General features: G+C 39.2%; 1 protein-coding gene across 2 annotated transcripts; it reads left to right on the top strand.

Moving 5' to 3' along the window:
- Positions 1–451: 451 nt before the first annotated feature.
- Nudt12 (nudix hydrolase 12) lies at positions 452–13,857 on the top strand. Of its 2 annotated transcripts, none has more exons than XM_052193428.1 (7): positions 452–540; positions 2,614–2,825; positions 3,487–4,076; positions 6,037–6,204; positions 7,906–8,019; positions 10,292–10,491; positions 11,622–13,857. In XM_052193428.1, the coding sequence occupies exons 2-7, from the start codon at positions 2,620–2,622 to the stop codon at positions 11,730–11,732; spliced, it is 1,389 nt and encodes a 462-aa protein (XP_052049388.1). In that variant the 5' UTR covers positions 452–540; positions 2,614–2,619; the 3' UTR covers positions 11,733–13,857. The 2 variants fall into 2 exon arrangements, with proteins under 2 accessions (XP_052049388.1, XP_052049389.1); XM_052193429.1 differs by having other exon boundaries at positions 2,618–2,825.
- The last annotated feature ends 4,049 nt before the right edge of the window (positions 13,858–17,906 follow it).

A 17,906-nucleotide genomic window follows, 5' to 3' on the forward strand; every position in this document is an offset into this window, starting at 1 on the left:
GAAAATAAAGTACTGAAAGATCACAATTTTGTTTTAATATTTTAAATTATCTTAAAACATCAATATAAAAATTGAAAAGCAATATCGATCTAATCATATGTAGTGGTTGCTCCTGATTTAATGTGTGATCAGATATTAACATTTCAATGACAGTATAGAAAATTCAGTAGCACAGAACTGTATTGTCTGGAGGAAAGTTAGGGAGCTGGATGAGAAATAGCAGAAAACAAAATCATTTCCACAGACCTCGTTATCATAACGCCAGCATTTTGCTCCACACACTTCCATCTTGAGGAAGAATTAGTGGTCTTTCTCAGCACCTGGAGTCCGAAGTCCAGTTTCCACCCCTACCAAACCTGCACCTTAAATCTGCAGCCTGGACCTGTCGATGGCCTTTAAACTACATTTCCCATAAAGCTGTGCGAGGATAGTGGCCCTCCGCCGGAAGTCAGAAAGGCTCCCTCCAGCACCGGGAAAACTGACTACTGAGTCGGCCACAAAATCTTCCGTCGCAATCGTGGTTTCTCTGGTTACCCTTGGGTTAGTAGCGCTAGTTGGCCCCGGGATGTTCGAGGACGAGCGATCCAGGGCGTCCCTCGCGGGCTTATGGTGCAGCCTGGCGCGGGCTAGAGAAGGCGCAGGCGCGGGACTCCGACCCGCCGCTGCCTGCCGTCAAGTGGCTGCTAAAATACCAAGCTAAGTTTTGGATGGGGTTAAAACAAACTATTTCAGAGGTGTCCCCTCCTTGAAAGGAGTAATCTTACAATAAAAGAAAAGTAACTATTCAAGGCTTGTGGCCTTTGGGAGAGACCGTGCTTTCTGGGATGCACGTAATGGGTTAAATCGGTCTGGACAGCCCCAATGAGTGGAATATATTAAACGATGGTGGGTAGGCTAATTGACAGGTCTACTATGTTGGCCTGTTGTAGCCTGTTGGAACCGTGCTGGGTAGCTCTTGGGCATGAAGTTACTTATTAGTAAAAATGGGTGTTGGTTTGGTTAAAATATAGTTCCTTTAAAATCCAAGTCTCTTCTGATTGACCTCTCCAAATAGCCTTGGAAAATTTGGGCGAAGCTTTATATTACCTTCCCATCCTCACCTTCCACAGAACCTGCCAATAAATGGCTAGCAGGCAGTGCTGCCACGGTCGGGTCTTCCGAGAGTGCCTGGAAGGAGCCATGGCCGTATTAGTAAATGACTTGTACTGGGAAAGCTAAAGAGAAAGCTTATTCTTTGACTTCATAGTCCAGAGAATATTTTATGCATGTATGTATTGCCTTGGTGGTAGTGTATGACACAGCATGTTTGGATGCGCATTGCTGAAGTCACCTAGGGTGATCTGTGAGTGCAGTTGAGGGAGTAACCATGACCTCTGAAACCATGACCTCTGAACAGGGAACAGGGAGGTATTAAAAGTAAACCTCGCTGGCGAAACTATAACTGGAGTTTGTGAAAGTGATTTAAGAGAAAGGGAGTAAGCAAGAGTCTTAGCATTGCTTCTAAATAAAGTCCTGGAATATCGAAACGGGGACTACAATATTTTAAAGAGTTTTAAGATTTCAATATGGTAAAGGGGGCAAATAAGTAAAATACACTAAATGGAAGGAAACTGAGATATGTAGAGGTTACTCCGAATATCATTGGTGAACAGATTTTTCAGCGGGGGTTTCTTGGATTGCCTGAAGCAGTTTTAAATTATTCGTAAACAGAAGACACAAACAGGAGAGCACATGCCAAATCAGAAAGTTAATCTTGGACCCTTTGTTTTCCTCAACTTTATGCAGACTTGGCTGCGGATTTGACTAGGCACATTGCTGTTTCAAAATCCAGGAGACAAGGCTCTGGATTGAACCTGCAGTATTAAAAGGGAAGAATATTTTGAAGTTAACAGTTAAAATAGAAAAATATTTTTATCTATATATTTTTAGCACAATCGGGAATTTCATTAAGAAACATAACTTTGATTTGTTTACAGCCAAAACTGCATAACAGGGCAGACAACGTTAGTGATTTTTAAGCCACCTCAAGGACAATAGAGAGGCCAACAGAACCTTCATCCAACAATAGATACAGAAGTGCCTTGTCATCTAACTCACGACAAGGATAACCTAGTGTGCCACCAGACAAAGATAATGTCAAGAAAGGTGCTGAGTCAGGAATATCACATGAATTAAAATAAATCCTGACCTAGTCTACCTCACACCAGAAACAAACCTCGGTGCCATATGGATGGCAAAATTATGTAAGATTAACCAGTAAATTGCTTTTACGTGAAGCTTTAAAAACCTCTTGAGTCACTGTGGAGCCATAACTTCTTTGAGGGATGACATCTACAGCATAGCATAGAATCAGAATACTACTTACCATCTTCATAAGCATCTGCCTCTAATTCTCTCTGCTTTAACCCTGTCTGCTCCGTGCTCCGGGTCTGCCCCCCTTCTCTACTTCAATGACAGTTGACTATGAATTATCTTTTGACAGGTGTATTGGTTTGGAAACGTACTGTCTTTCCAAGATCAGCATTTAAATAATGTTCCTCCATTCGTGCGAAAAGCAATTGTCAATAAGGTTTTTCTCCCTTTTTATTTATTTATTTATATTTTTTTATGAAGGAAGAAATGTCTTCTGTTAAAAGAAATCCCAAGAGGGAAATCATTTCTGAACTCCACAGTTCAGCCGCAGAAGGAGACCTCGCGAAGTTAGCAGGGATACTCAGTCATTCTCCGTCCCTTCTCAATGAGACTTCTGAAAATGGATGGACTGCTTTAATGTACGCTGCCAGGAACGGGCATCCCGGTGTGGTCCAGTTTCTGCTTGAGAAAGGGTAAACACCTTAGGCCTGTACCAACTAATCAAGTGTCTGTTTTAATTTCTGGCATCTTGTCCTTTCACACTTTCCTGTAGACATATATCAGTGGGCTAGGAAATAGCTCACTGTCCAGTTTATTATATGAAAGGGGGCCTGATTTCTCACTAAAGCGACTTTTTTTGGTCAGTGTTAAGCGATTGAATCCAAGGCCTCGTGCATATCAGGCAAGCTCTCTAACTCTGAGCTACAGTTAAGAAACAACTTTTTTTAAAATTTTTATTTATTTACTTACATTTCACAAGACTTTCTTAATTGAGACGTTAACCCTTTGGTATTTTGTTAAAAATAGTGCCCAGGAGGAATTTAATTCCTCTCATTTTAAATAAAAAGTATGCATCTCATTACAACGTGGTAAAGATTGTTTGATTTCTTTACGAGTATATAGGGACACTTTTTCATCTTATTTAAAGGTGTACTGTCATTAATCTTTTATTTCTTACAATCGTTACAAGATTTTTTTTAACCTTCAGTAGTGAAGTATGAACCAAATGACACAAAAAGAAAAAGAAAAAAAAAACATTAAATAACCGGACTATTTGTGTATTTTGCTAATATAAATACAAGAAAAACGTTTTACTTACTTTATTTTTTTTCTCCTCATTTTTCTTCTGTCTAGATGTGACAGATCGCTTGTCAATAAATCGAGGCAAACCGCCCTGGATATTGCTGTATTTTGGGGTTATAGGCATATAGCTAACTTGTTAGCTAACGCAAAAGGCGGGAAGAAGCCCTGGTTTCTAACCAATGAAATAGATGAGTGCGAAAATTATTTTAGCAGAACACTACTGGACCGGAGGAGTGACAAAAGAAATAATTCTGACTGGTTGCAAGCTAAAGAGAGTCACCCTTCCACAGTTTACATCCTTTTCTCAGACCTGAACCCCCTGGTTACGCTAGGAGGCAATAAAGAAAGCTCGCAGCAGCCGGAAGTCAGACTTTGCCAGCTGAACTACTCGGATGTAAAGGATTACCTGGCTCAGCCTGAGAAAATCACTTTGGTGTTCCTCGGAGTCGAGCTTGAAATGAGAAAAGGCTCGCACGCCCATGCCGAAGGGGTCCCAGAGGAAGAGGAGGATGGTTTGGTTGCGTGGTTTGCCCTCGGTATAGACCCTGGCCCTGCTGAGGAGTTTAAACAAAGACACGAAAACTGTTATTTTCTCCACCCTCCAATGCCAGCTCTTCTGCAGTTGAAAGAAAAAGAGGCTGGTGAGGAATGAGTGAATGAATATGCTTGCCTGTGTAGGTAATAGTCCTGCTTGGAGCTGTGGGTTTGGGTAGCATCTGAGTGGCGCGTGCCAGTGAGCAGGAAATGTCAGAACCCACTCAGGGTTTCCCTCCAGGGCGCCCACGTAGTCCTGGCAGCAGTTTCAGACAGCCACAGTTGGTTTCCTTGGAGTTCACATCCAGGTGTGGTCGTTTCGTTTGGTACTTCTGTAGATGATGTGTGAGTCCCTGCTGTGCTGTGAGCATGAGGCCAAAGACCTCGCTGTTCTGTTTTCTGTTGTTGGGCTTTTAAATATTATCTTTAAAAAGAGGAAGGAAGGAAGGAAGGAAGGAAGGAAAGAAGAGAGGGAGGGGGAGGAAGGAAAGAAGGAAGGAAGACAGGCAAGTGAAAGAAAAAGAAAGGAAGGAAGAGAGAGCAAGAGGAGAGAGAGAGAGAGAATGAACGGAGAAGAAAATGAGTTTTATTTGAAATATCCGGGGGGGGGGGGGCGCATGAAAGAACAAGATTAGTGCTAGCTACTTTATAAAGCATGACTCGTAGGTATACAGGTAGAGTGGAGGTCAGGAGCCTTGTTACGAGTGGATTAGTTACTGCAAAGGCTGAGGAGAGAGGCAGCAGGTTAAAACGGTGATAATGGAGATAGAAAGAATGGATAATGTGAGGGCCTATATGGTAGAACCGTGGCCAGTGAACAGATTAAAGAGCAGAGACAGAAAGGGGAAGAAATAATGGAATAGAAAACAAAGTCGCATTTAGATCCATGTGTATAACTTTATGACAAGTCCCTCTACTAAATGAACACCCTGTTTCTTTTTTTCTTATTTTACTAGTGAGGAAATAATGATAACTACATTAGTATATAGCCTTCTACTTCTCTATGCCTCAGTTTCCCCTTCTAGAAAACAAGAATAATCAGTCTCCTCCTCAGAGGATTGCTGAGAATATCAAATCAAATTATATATATATCACATATATATATATATATATATATATATGTATATATATATATATCATATAATATAATGGTATATATATAATAATGGTATATAGTGCATACCAAATATTAAATACATATTTTATATATAGATTCTGATAGATGTTCAATACTATGGTATAAATTAGGCTAGTTATCCTAAGGTAATGGGCAAATAGTTAATGATACCTGAAGTATCATTAGATATCAGTGATATAATTTTTATTAGTAAATAAATTTCCCACTTTAAATGTTATTGCATTATATTTTAAGGAAAGCAAACTCACCAGGCCTCTGAAATGTTCCTAGTCTAATGACCTTAATTGTACTGGTTCTGTGAGGTCATAATGTCCTGGAAGAAGCAATATAATAGCTTGAACCAGAGTGTATATATCCTAAGATAAATTCCATTGGGCATGATTAATGGAGATAACTACAAATAAATGCTATATGCTCTATGCTGTCTTCTATGTGCTGTATGCTATATGCTATGTGCAGGGACTAAGAACCAGTTACGTTCCACAGACGATCAGTGGCTCAACACACTGAGGAAAATGGAGACAGCTCCCAATGGTTTCCAAGTAATATTTCTCCAAATACAAGTCTAATATCACAAATGTAAAGAAAAATGGATTGTTGTGGAGTTTTGTTTTGTATTTTAAATTTTTTCAGAACTACAAAGAAATTCTCAAATACTACAAAAGTATTTCAAAACTCAGCTACCCCTGTAGTCCAACTTAAGATTTCTAACTGTATATTTTTATCTGCATTATTATTGCAATAGAGTGATTAAAACCAAAAATATAAAGCTGAATGGTGATGATACATCATAAAGATAAATGCTAAAACCACCAACCAAGCAGTGATTCAGAAAACAGTGTACGTGCTTGCTGTTGCTTTAAAACGCTGTCACTACGTACAACTCCAGCTTCTCGTGGAAATAAAACTATTTGTACTTCCTTCTAAAGGGGTCGTAGCTCAAGCTAGATCGGTGCTTGCGTGGCATAGTCGCTACAAGTTCTGCCCAACCTGCGGCAGTGCGACTAACATTGAGGAAGGTGGCTACAAAAGAGTGTGTGTTCGAGAGAGCTGTCCTAGTCTCCAGGGCGTCCACAACACATCTTACCCGAGAGTTGGTAAGACTTTTCCTTCTTTAAAGTGTGAGTGTGCACGCGTGCATGTGTGCATGCGTGTGTTTGCATATTCGAAAGAAAATGTGTGTGCATACAGGTATGAATACATGTGTGCAGGTGTTAATGTGTGACCAGAAAGCCAGGCAGTGGTGGTGCACGCCTGTAATCCCAGCACTCTGAGAGGCAGAGGCAGGTGGATTTCTGAGTTCGAGGCCAGCCTGGTCTACAGAGTGAGTTCCAGGACAGCCAGGGCTACACAGAGAAACCCTGTCTCGGAAAAGAAAAAAAAAAAAAATCCAAAAAAATAAAGTGTGACCAGAAGAGGGTGTCACACCATTGAGCTGCATTCACCATTTGTTTACCACCGAGTGTGAGTGCTAGATTATGACCTGGTCCTCTGTAAGAGCCACAAGCACTATTAACCATTGACCTGCCTCTGCAACATTTCACAGCTAGTCAATTTTACTCCTCTTAGGCAGTGGTCACAAAGTCTCCAGTGATTCAGTGCCTGCTGGAGACATTACCCAGCCGTGGGGTCCAAAGCTAGGGGGTTTTCATCCAGGCTTGTGTCCTCTATACCTCTTTCCTCCTAGCTGCTGCTGTGTTTCTTCTCTAGCTGGAGAAATTCCATAATCTAGCGCTTAAAGCCACGAGAGAAGTGGACTGATTCAGCAGTCCCTGGCGCGGTCGCCAGGGAGGAGTGGGGTGTTTGATGACTGAGTCCCGTCTCCCGAGGAGGAGTTTCTAGGATGATGACTGATACCTAAGGGTTATTATTTAAGTGATTCAAACCACACTCACTTTTAAAGCAGTTTCTAGTGAACTGGGATGAAATGGGGGGAGACAATGTCTTGTAACCCGTCCTGCGGGTCAGTTATTCCAGGGTTCCGAAGGGGTGCTACCTGCGGGTCAAAAAGGGGGGGAGAAGGAGGGAGGCCAAGCACCAAGAATGACGAGCCAATCTGAGTTGTGTCAAAGCCTCGTTTAATGTTCTGGGGTACACAGGTTTTAAGGCTTTCAGGAGGGGCGTACCCCAAGGCAAGGACAAAGGAAGGAAGGGCAATTAGCAGGTTCAGCAGGAGGAGATAGGGGTCCTCCGGTGGAGACAACAGGTGTTTGCACAGGCCGGAGCCTGCCGCAGTTATCTCAGGACTTCCTTCCACCGTAATTACCGGAGTCAGCGGGAGATGATGTAGGCAGGATCATTCTGCAGTTATCTTCTAGACAATGGCTAAACCAATGCCCGCGGGAGAGGCTCTTGTTAATTGTTCTTATATTTTAGCAGCCACCACCTTAGGGCCATGAGTAAGCAATAGTCCGAATAGCTCAGGATGGCTTCCCACAATGTCTAATTTAGTAAAATGCAATTTTCAATGTCCATATATCCTTTACACACACTTGCACCTAGTACACCCTAAGCACAGAGTAAATGTTGCTAAGATTGGAAGTAAGGACGGCAAAAATCATCATACTTTCACTTGCTGAAGATAATCTATGCAATTTCTCAGATATTTATTAAGCACACTGGGGCAGAAAGGAGGAATATCATATAAACAGGAATCTTGTTCTTATAAGAGATATAATGAATCTAATTATATTAATAATTATTAATAATATATAATAAAATATAATATTATATAAAATATATATTATATACTGATACCTGTGTGCCTGTTTTGTCTTTTTTTTTTCTTTTTTAAACAGATCCAGTCGTAATTATGCAGGTCATCCATCCAGATGGAACTAGATGTCTTTTAGGCAGGCAAAAGAGATTCCCCCCAGGCATGTTTACCTGTCTTGCTGGATTTATCGAGCCTGGTAAGCCCATACTGACTTTTAGAATTAAAAGACAGATAGCACATGAGATATACAATTCAGTAAGTACTGTACTATAAAACAGACAAAAATTAATTTATACTGCGTTCTTTAGTGTGTGTACATGTATGTATAAAGATGTGTACTGTTGAAGTCAGAGAAAAACTTTTGTCAGTTTGTTCCTTAAGCCACGTGAGTGCCAGACTTAAGCTATCACGCCTGGCAGCAAGCGCCTGCCTACTAAACCATCTTGCCAATCCCAAAATATTTCAGAAGTATTTTAATCATGTAATTTAAGCATTGTATCACTTTCAGGTTTTTACAAGTAAGGTTGTTTGTTTATTTAAAATGTAGCATTTGCTTTGTTACACATTGCTTTTTACCAAGCCATCTGGGTGTCTTACACTTCTGTGCTAGACAAAAGTGTCCCCCTTTCTAATGGTTCTATGATTGTCCTGAGCAGACCTCATACAGACCCTAAGAGAACACAAATGCCAGCCCAGGCTACTATACCCAGCAAAACTCTCAGTCATCATAGATGGAAAAACCAAGATAGTCCATGATAAAACCAAATTTACACAATAACTGTCCATAAATCCAGCCCTACAAAGGATAATTGATGGGAAATGCCAACACAAGGAGGGAAACTACACCCTAGAAAAAGGGAGAAAGTAATGTTTTTTAACAAACCCAAAAGAAGATACCCACACAAACATAAAAATAACATCAAAAATAGCAGGAAGCAACAATCACTATTCCTTAATATCTCTTAACAACAATGGACTCAACTCCCCAATGAATGAATCTTTCATCTATAACCTAGACGAGCTTCCGACTTTTGTCGATTCTCGCGCCTTAGCTGCCCAAGTGCTGCGATTGATTATTATAGGCAAGTGCCCCCAGGCCCAGCAGGGGTTTTCAGTTGCCAGAGTTGGTACTTTGTGTTCAGAGAGGTAAGAAATAGGATGCCCGTATCATTTCCACATGAGGTTCCGTTGCTCTTCCAATGGAACATCATTGTAAAATGTCCGTCACTCATCCAGTGTTCCTGTTCTTTTCCTTGTAGATACCTGTTTCCCTTGTCTATTTTGTTCTCTTGCTTTAGCCTTTGTTAACATTGAATGTAGGCATGTACTGTCATTGTACTCAGGCAAATCTCTTCCGCTAGTCTAGGACTTCTTTTCACTCTGTACTCCTTGGAGTAAACACAAGAACTTGTGTATAGGAGATGCATCCATCCGTTTGAAATAAACATTATATTTAAAAATGTCTCATTAAGTACTGTTAATAAATTTTAAAATTTCTAAGCACCCAAATATATTTTACTTAAAGTCTTTTTATTATTTGGAGTTCCAACAAACTCAGAACATTCATTCACAAGTAAACAATGTTTAGAAATACTTCATTTTGATTTCAAGTTTCAAGGTTTCAGTGAAAACTGGATGTCATAGGGCACCCCAATTCTTGGGAAGTGAAGAAGGTACTAGAATCAGGAATGAAGGATAGCCTCGGCTATATAGCAAGTTCAAAACCAGCATAAGCTACAGAAAACCATATCTCAAAGTAAAACAGATTTGTAATGGAGGGAAAAACTGGCCATTTATAAACTCATGAAATAATGACATAGGAGTGGTGGTGCATGAGATAGTAAAACGTTAAAAATATTTAGTCAGTGTTACATGATACATGCAGAATTTGTTGGTTTTTTTTTATGGAATTGCCAAATTGTGGCTTTATTTAAATATTTTTATTTTCTATATTCTTTGTTTACATTCCAAATGATTTCCCCTTTCCTGGATCCCCCCTCCCCATATGTCCCATAAACCTTCTTCTCTCCATCCATTCTCCAATCACCTCCCTCCTTTTTTTTCTCTGTCCTTATATTCCCCTCCAATGCTAGATCAATCCTTTCCAGGATCAGGACCCTCTCCATACTTCTTTATGGGAGTCATTTGTTATGCGATTTGTGCCTTGGGTATTCAGAGCTTCTGGGCTAATTAATATCCACTTATCAGAGATTGCATTCCATGTGTATTCTTTTCAAATTGTGGCTTTTAAGAAATGAAAGCTGCCTGAGGCATTTTGATCCTGGATTCGTGGTCACACACTTGCAAATAGAATACACAGAATACTTTTCTTCAATCCCCTTCTAGAATGAGCAGTCATTCAGTGGGGGTTCTTTTCAGAGTGGTTTCAGAATGTTTGAACTGTTTGGGGCTCCCAGTGTCCGAGTCATGCTCACACCGCCACTTGTTCTTGTGCCTCCTCTGATTAGGGGAGACGATAGAAGATGCTGTGCGGAGAGAGGTGGAAGAGGAGAGTGGAGTCAAAGTTGGCCATGTTCAGTATGTCTCTTGTCAGCCATGGCCAATGCCCTCTTCGTTAATGATTGGTTGTTTAGCTGTGGCAGTGTCTACAGAAATTAAAGTTGACAAGAATGAAATAGAGGACGCCCGATGGTTCACTAGAGAACAGGTAAAGTTCAATTTAATTTCCTTGTTGTATTGATTGTTCCATGATAGTATTGGTTTGGGCATGCAGCATGGAAGTATATTTTCAGCAACTTGAAGGAATGGCGGCAGCCCTCTCATTATGAATGGATTAGAATGTAACTGGTAATTTCGTATAGAAAATGGGCGTTGTTGATGTGTCCCCTGACTCATTCCGTGAGGTCCTCCTACAATGATGACGGCGTGCCATTTCAGATTTCACACGTCGGACCTGCTGATGAGTGTATGATGATAATCCTTTTCGGTGAACTTAGTCTCCATATTAGTTCAGACATCACAAATAGTAATTTGTGTTAAAGCCAATAGCTTTCAAAAAAGTCAGTAAAATGCTTGGATGTTTTGAAGTTTTTGTGTACTTTGAAAGACAGTGCAGAAGCCTATGAATTACTGAGAGTTTAAGTGCAATACATAGTGAGTCCCAGAACATCCTGGACTGCATGATGAGACTCCATCTTGAAAATAATATATTATTATAAATATATATCATATATTTTATATATTATATATTATATTATTGTATATATTATATATAAATTATATATATATATATATTACAAAGGGAAAGAAAAAGAAATATACTAAAGGGCAAGAATGACATAAATGTCACTAAATATATAAATATATGTCATAATATATATTCATAAGAACTTTAAAAAAATAGCACCACTAAGTAACAATGATAAATTATTGAACTGTTTTTATAGCCAAAAACTTGTATAGAAAAAAATGTGTACTATATATGTATATATATATATATATTTATATATATATGTATGTATATATATATATATTAAAAATGGAGAACCATTTATGACTTTACACATATGAAATTAATTTTTATCTTATATAGTCACAGAAGAAATCAGATTATTGTTTCAGGATTGTAGCAAAAGGAACCCATACCAAAAGGTTGTTTTCACTTATAAGTCAAACGCAGGGCATATATTTTGCTTTTATTCATGTTTTCCTATGCCTAGTCCTTGTTTTCCTATGCCTTTCTGAAACATTTAAAAGTTGAAACTGTGATTCACAGAAGCAACTAGAAATACTACATGAGCTAGCTTTCTAATGTGCTCTATTGTGGTTGTGTTCTAGGTTGTGGATGTTCTTACCAAAGGGAAGCAGCAAGCATTCTTTGTGCCACCGAGCCGAGCTATTGCACATCAGTTAATCAAACACTGGGTTGGAATGAACCCCAATCTCTAAAGGAAAAATACTAGCCTCTGTTGGAGTATTACTTCATTTTTAACACTACTTAATTCTCAAGAAAGAGTAGATATATTTATTGATCTTTATAATCTTATAAAACTTGGGAGCTTCAAAAATATTTTAAGTGTTCTTTCCATTATTAACTGCAAAAATTCATAGTTTTATACACTGGAATGATGCATCAAGATTTTTGTAAATTTGGAGGCAGCCTGTGAACATTTTTGTTGTGTTTCCCAATTTTATCTCAGAAAACTAACTGTATTTCCACCAAGAAAGATCATGTTGGAATGAAGTGTGCTCTAAAAATGAGATAAACCTTAATCTATCCCTTGAAAAAAGCGGATTCCTTGTTAGAGATATGCATCAAAATAACTTTGATGAATTTTGAGCTTTTGTGGATATATAGTGATCTAATTATCAGTCTCCTGGCTTTCTGTTCTAGTGTTCATACTGTTGTAGTATTGCTTCTAGTGTGACCAGTGTTGAGAATGATTAAAATACTCATTACTGATCTCAGAATCCTATACTCATGGGTAGAGAACTAAAATACAGGTGTGCACCATTGTGTCTGGGACTGCACAGTTAAAGCTCAAGCCACTGTATCTCACTGTTTTACCTAAAATTGCTATTAAGGCACGTGACGATTCTTCAATTTTTCACCAGATTTTTAACATTTTAGAAAGGAATTTCTGAAAGTCAGGGACTAAATATCAAATCTATTTACATATTAAGTAAAGCACTAACTGTAATTTAATTTTGTGATATATTTGTTTGGGCAAAAAATATAATAACTGATGTCAATATTCATTGTATTGAAATACAATATCTTGGCATTGACCTTTTTTATCATATCCTCAGAGCCTTAAGTAGTACATCTTAGAATGGGGTTGCTAAGCTCTAGAGAAAAATATTGCAGCATTTCACAGTTTTACAATATAGATTGTTGTATTACTAAAAGTGTTTATAGAATAAGGAGCCAGAAAAATGGCTTGGTCGTTAAGGTGCTTGCTATGCAAGCATGAGTACTTGAGTTCACTGCAACCATTTCACAAGCTGTGTTTAGTAACATCAAAATCTAAACCTAGACCCAAAGAGGCAGCGACATGAGTATCCTGGGGCCTTGTTGGCCAGTCAGGCTGGTGATTCACTGAGCGCAAAAGCAAACCCTGTCTCAGAACACAAGGCTTCCTCAGACACAGAGGTGCTCCTCAGACACAGAGGTGTTCCTCAGACACAGAGGCGAAGAGCACCTTTCATTCCTTGGAGGACCAGAGTTTAGTTCCCAAGATCCTCCTCAGACCACAACCACCTGCAACTACAACTTCAGGGGATCAAACACCATCTCCTGACCTCTGTCTCTGACCTACACACACACACACACACACACACACGAGGTGAAAAGGAGTGATGATAGCAAGAATAAACTAAGCTCATCAAATATTTTTAATTCAGAATTTAAGTATAATACTTAAATTTTATTTAACCTAAATAATAGAATGTTCCCAGAGGATTTACTTTACTAATGAATACTATTGCTTAGCAGTCAATGAAGGCTTATTAAAATCAGAGCTTTAACCAAACCAAAGCCTACACAGGACATTTCTATATATGGTAAGTTGGACCTATATAGTTAAGAGAATATACTTTGAATATTATGAAATACGATCAGCTGAATTTCATCTTTGCTCCAAATGTGCTTTTAGTATTTCTCCATTTTTGTATTGCATCATAAACTCCCACGTCCTTAATGTTAAATAGCAAAGTAAAATATACATGTTAAAAATGTACAAATTTATTTTCAAATTCCTACTGTATTGGGGGAAATTAGTGAGTAAATTACTGTTTTTAATGATCATTCCTAAGTTTTGACATTGGGGAGGTGAGGATACAATATAAATATAAATGGTTGCTACTTTAACCAGCTCTTTGGGGGCAAGTGTCACACAAATATTCAATAGAAATCGATGTAACAATGCATTAAAATTTATTCTGATTGTGTATTGTGTATGTTTTCAATGTTTGATGAATTTTTTGACACAAGTATAACTTTTAGTCAGTATTATCTGCTTATTAATGATGTATGATGTTCATAAGCAAATGTACATCTCTCTCTCTCTCTCTCTCTCTCTCTCATCTCACTATAGACCAATCTATATAATTATTGGATTATAGGTGGGTTTCACCATCTCTGGTGAAATAATGAAAATTTTGATTTGGACACAAATGTAGCTTAATGGTAATTTACTTGTCTAATGCCTCCAAGGTACTGGGTTTAAACCCAAGCATTTTTTTTTTTAATGTCTATTTTGGATCTTAAGTTTTGTAGTTTGGGGTAAAATGTATCAACAAATGAGCTTGTGTGATCTTATGTTGTGAGTAATTAAAGTCTTCAGATTTAAAGCTATATATGTAGCACAGTCTACCTTACTTACTTGTCTACTGTGGTCAATATGCACTTTGAAATATTCACTTGTTTATAGTTGAGATGAATTGAAAGCTCACAGGCTGACCTGGCAAAGCAAGGTAATCGAACTAAAGGCTGGAGAATTGCAAATTCAAGACCTGCCTAACTACAGAGTGACTTTGAAACCACACTGAACAACTTAGTAAGACCCTATCTAAAAGAAGAAATAAGTAACAAAGTAAGGATTTTGCTCAAAGATAGAACACTCACAGACTATGTGATTCAGTTCACAATGACAGACACATACAGTCACACACTAAAAGCGTACATTGTGAGAACGAGTCAGCCTGTTAAAGATACATGTAGAGATGTGGGTAAAGAGAAAACAGAATGGAGAGCTGTGAGACCACGAGGCCAAAGGAGGAAGTACAAGCTTTGATGCCTCAAGGGCAGTGAGAGCTAGGGCTGCTTCGAGGAGGCAGAAGTTGTGTGTTATGTTGGCAAATGCCTGTATTTTCCCGAAGTTGTTGAATAGGCAAGAACTGCAGAAAGTAATCGTGAAAATAAATATGAAAAACAATCCTCCCTTTACTATACCATTCTACGTTCTCTCCTTTCTCCAAATACTAGGGTAGAAATCAATCAACTTCCAAAAGGAAGCACTGATTTGTTTGGTTTTCATTTTACATCCTTTTTATGGTTTCACACATGGATGTATATAATGAATTGTAACTATTTCCCATCCCCGTTTCTCTCCTTCATCCCCCTCCCTCATCTTGCAACAAATATTCTTCTTTTGTCCTATTTTGTGTGTGAGCTATGAACTTAATTGAAGTTGCTTGCATGATCTTGAATATGAGGTTATTTACTGGAGGATAGGCAGCATATGAGTGACTACACCACTGAAGGAATTGATATACACAACACACACATGCACACGCACACGCACACACACACACACCTGACCCTACCTACCAACCCCAATCCTGAGCAAACTTTAACTGGCAAGTCTCTAAGGGAAAAGTGAGGACTCCTGGCCCTTCTATGCTGATGTGTTGATTAAATTTTGTGCAGAATTTTGTCATATACAGTAGATTTCCAAATAAATTTTCGTTGTTATTTAAATAAAAATTGTCAAAGATGGCATGGGGAAATGTGTAACCATCAACCTAAATTCTTTTGGAAAGCATTTATTTTCAGCTGCAAAATAAGCATCTAGACATGGGAACTGAACCAGCATGAAGGTGGTTTATTCTGTTTAATGGAAGGGATATCCACTACCAGGCTCAGCATGGCCAAGATAGGGACATTATGACAGGGTTCCTGCCCCTGGAGCACAGGCAGCAGGACATGGGTCTTCTCCAGTGCTAACATTTGCTGAAAAAACAGAGGCAGCTGCACTAATGAGTCAGCTTTGTCAGAAAGATAATAAGGAAGGGGATAAAGAGATTTAGGGAGTATTAGTCTCAGGGCAAGATCTCACTGAGCTAAGCTTATTGTGTTTGCAGGTGAACAAGGGATGGTTTGGACTTGCAGTGTAACAGGAATAAACTACAATCCAGGAATGGGGGGCATACTTATGATCCAGATCTTGAGGCTGGAAAACAGAGGCTTTTGATCTGGATCTTGAGGAGTAGTAGCCATGAAAAACTTAGGCCCATGAATAGTGGTGCATACCTTTAGTCCCAGGAGAGAGAGAGAAAGGCAAGCGCATCTCCGAGTTCAAGGCCAGCCTAGAACAGAGCATGTTCTAGATTCAAGCACGGTAGCACATATCTTTAATCCCAGCATTCAGAAGACAGAGCCATGGAAATCTCAGGGTTCAGAGTCTGTCTACAAAGCAAGTTCCAGGACAGCCAAGCTTAGGCAGTGAAGAGTTGGAAAACAGAAGGCTAGTGATAATCTAATAGAACAATGCAGCCATTTTCCAGCTCCCAAGGAGCAGAACTGGCTGCTTCTCATCATGTGGCTCTAGCTTTAGAGTCAAGGGTCTAAGGTCATAAAATGTTGATTTGTGGGATAATCAAAAGCAGAACCTGGGGTTAAATCACTGAACTGAAAAGTAATTCCTAAGGAAGTAGCTTATGAAAAATAAAGACTGGCATTTGGTCTGTAAGAGAGACTGATCTCAAGCAGAAAGCTATTTCCAGCAGAACACAGAGCTGTCAGCTTCCATCCATCCCTGACACTGAGTCCTTCATCCAACACTCTCTAACACCCCTTCCTCGGGACTCTCTCTCAAGCTACGGCTGGTCCTCAGCAATCCACATACAGTTAGTTATCCATTGGCACAAGTAGCACTGTGACTCTTCCTTGTCCTTCCTGACAATATTTCACAGGTTTTTATTGTTTAGCACACCTGAAGCCACCATCAATGATCATTTCTCTTTTTCACAAATCCCATGACAGTAATACTCTTCAAAACACTGGAGGTGGCTGTGAAATTTTATCATAAACTGTAAGTTAAAAAAATAAACCAAACCACCACCACCACAACAAAAACAGTCTATCGGCTAATGGGTTTCTGTTTTCTTCTAACTAGAAGCCTGATAGAAAAACTTCAGCTGAAAGAATGAAAAAAATGTCCTGGCTTTCCCTGTTTGCTCAAGGGAACTATACTTGTCCAGCTTACTCTCTCAGCCCTGATGGATTAACTTTCTTCTAACCACTGAGACTGTGAAGTGGCTTCAATTTCAGGACAACGTTCCACGCAAGAGCAGAAATTGAAAATAGCACTCTTACCTGTAGTAGAGAAGAGAATGGACAACTCATCAAATGTGGTGACTGGGTTGTTGATGATGATGTTTTAAAGAACCTGCCTATTTCACTCTAGCCTGAAAATAAAGTCTGTTAAAGAAGTGTGACATTCTTCAGACTTACAGCACATTATACATATTTTTCTCAGGTGGCAAAGAGATGATGTCATCTCTGCCAGTGGAGATAACAGTGGTTTTAAAATGCCATTTACACAGCAGCTTTACTGAAGTTAGTGTGTATCTTAGGTTTCCTCATATTTGTAGAATGGGTTCAAAGATTCTAGGACTGTGGTTAGTGCCAGTTTTCAGTGGGATGTTTTTGATATTTTTTGTTGTTGTTTGTTTTAGTATCATGAACATCATTTTAAAAGGTGCCTCCAAAGACATGTTCGCATTGAAACATCAGGGGTTTGGTTGGTCCTGACCCCTGTGCTTTATGGAACAGGGCTCTGCTGGAAGGGTAACGATAAATGTGAAGCCAGTAGGAAACTGCTGTCTACCGATGATAAAATATATCTGGAAATCTCGAATTTACCATTGCCCTAATGGTATCTAATAATCACTTCCAGTGAGACCCTTAATTTGTCTTGTACATATTATTCAGGTTGCCATACTAATCCCTTAAGTTCCCAGCCACTTAGGAACCAGAAATGGGAGGCTAGTAGTCTCATTAGATCCACAGTCAGAAAGCAGGAAAAGGGATCCAGTCAGAAAACTTCATGGCCTTTCCTCAGTGCCACACTTCCTCCAGCAAGGCTCTCCCTCCTAATGGGTCATGTACTTTCAATATATACCATCATCTGGGGACCAAGTCTATAGACACATGAGCCTGTGGGTAGCATTTCACATCCTATTATACTAGCTACTAAGGATACAACTCTATGGTTGCCTTATTCTCATAGTAAGACTTGCACAGGATATTATGTAGTAAGTATGCCAACAGTTTTACCCTTAAGTAACCTGTTATGCTTGTTACTGTCAGATTGACAGAATCTAGAATCACCTACAAGA

Source organism: Apodemus sylvaticus, chromosome 9, assembly GCF_947179515.1.
Source record: "Apodemus sylvaticus chromosome 9, mApoSyl1.1, whole genome shotgun sequence".
Classification (NCBI taxonomy): Eukaryota; Metazoa; Chordata; class Mammalia; order Rodentia; family Muridae; genus Apodemus; species Apodemus sylvaticus.

Bases quoted from the DNA above. Each gene is read 5' to 3' on its own strand.
- Nudt12 (XM_052193428.1), top strand. From the start codon at position 2,620: ATGTCTTCTGTTAAAAGAAATCCCAAGAGGGAAATCATTTCTGAACTC. The intron at 2,826-3,486 runs GTAAACACCTTA...TCTTCTGTCTAG, and splicing joins CAGTTTCTGCTTGAGAAAGG to ATGTGACAGATCGCTTGTCA. The intron at 6,205-7,905 runs GTAAGACTTTTC...TTTTTTAAACAG, and splicing joins CACATCTTACCCGAGAGTTG to ATCCAGTCGTAATTATGCAG.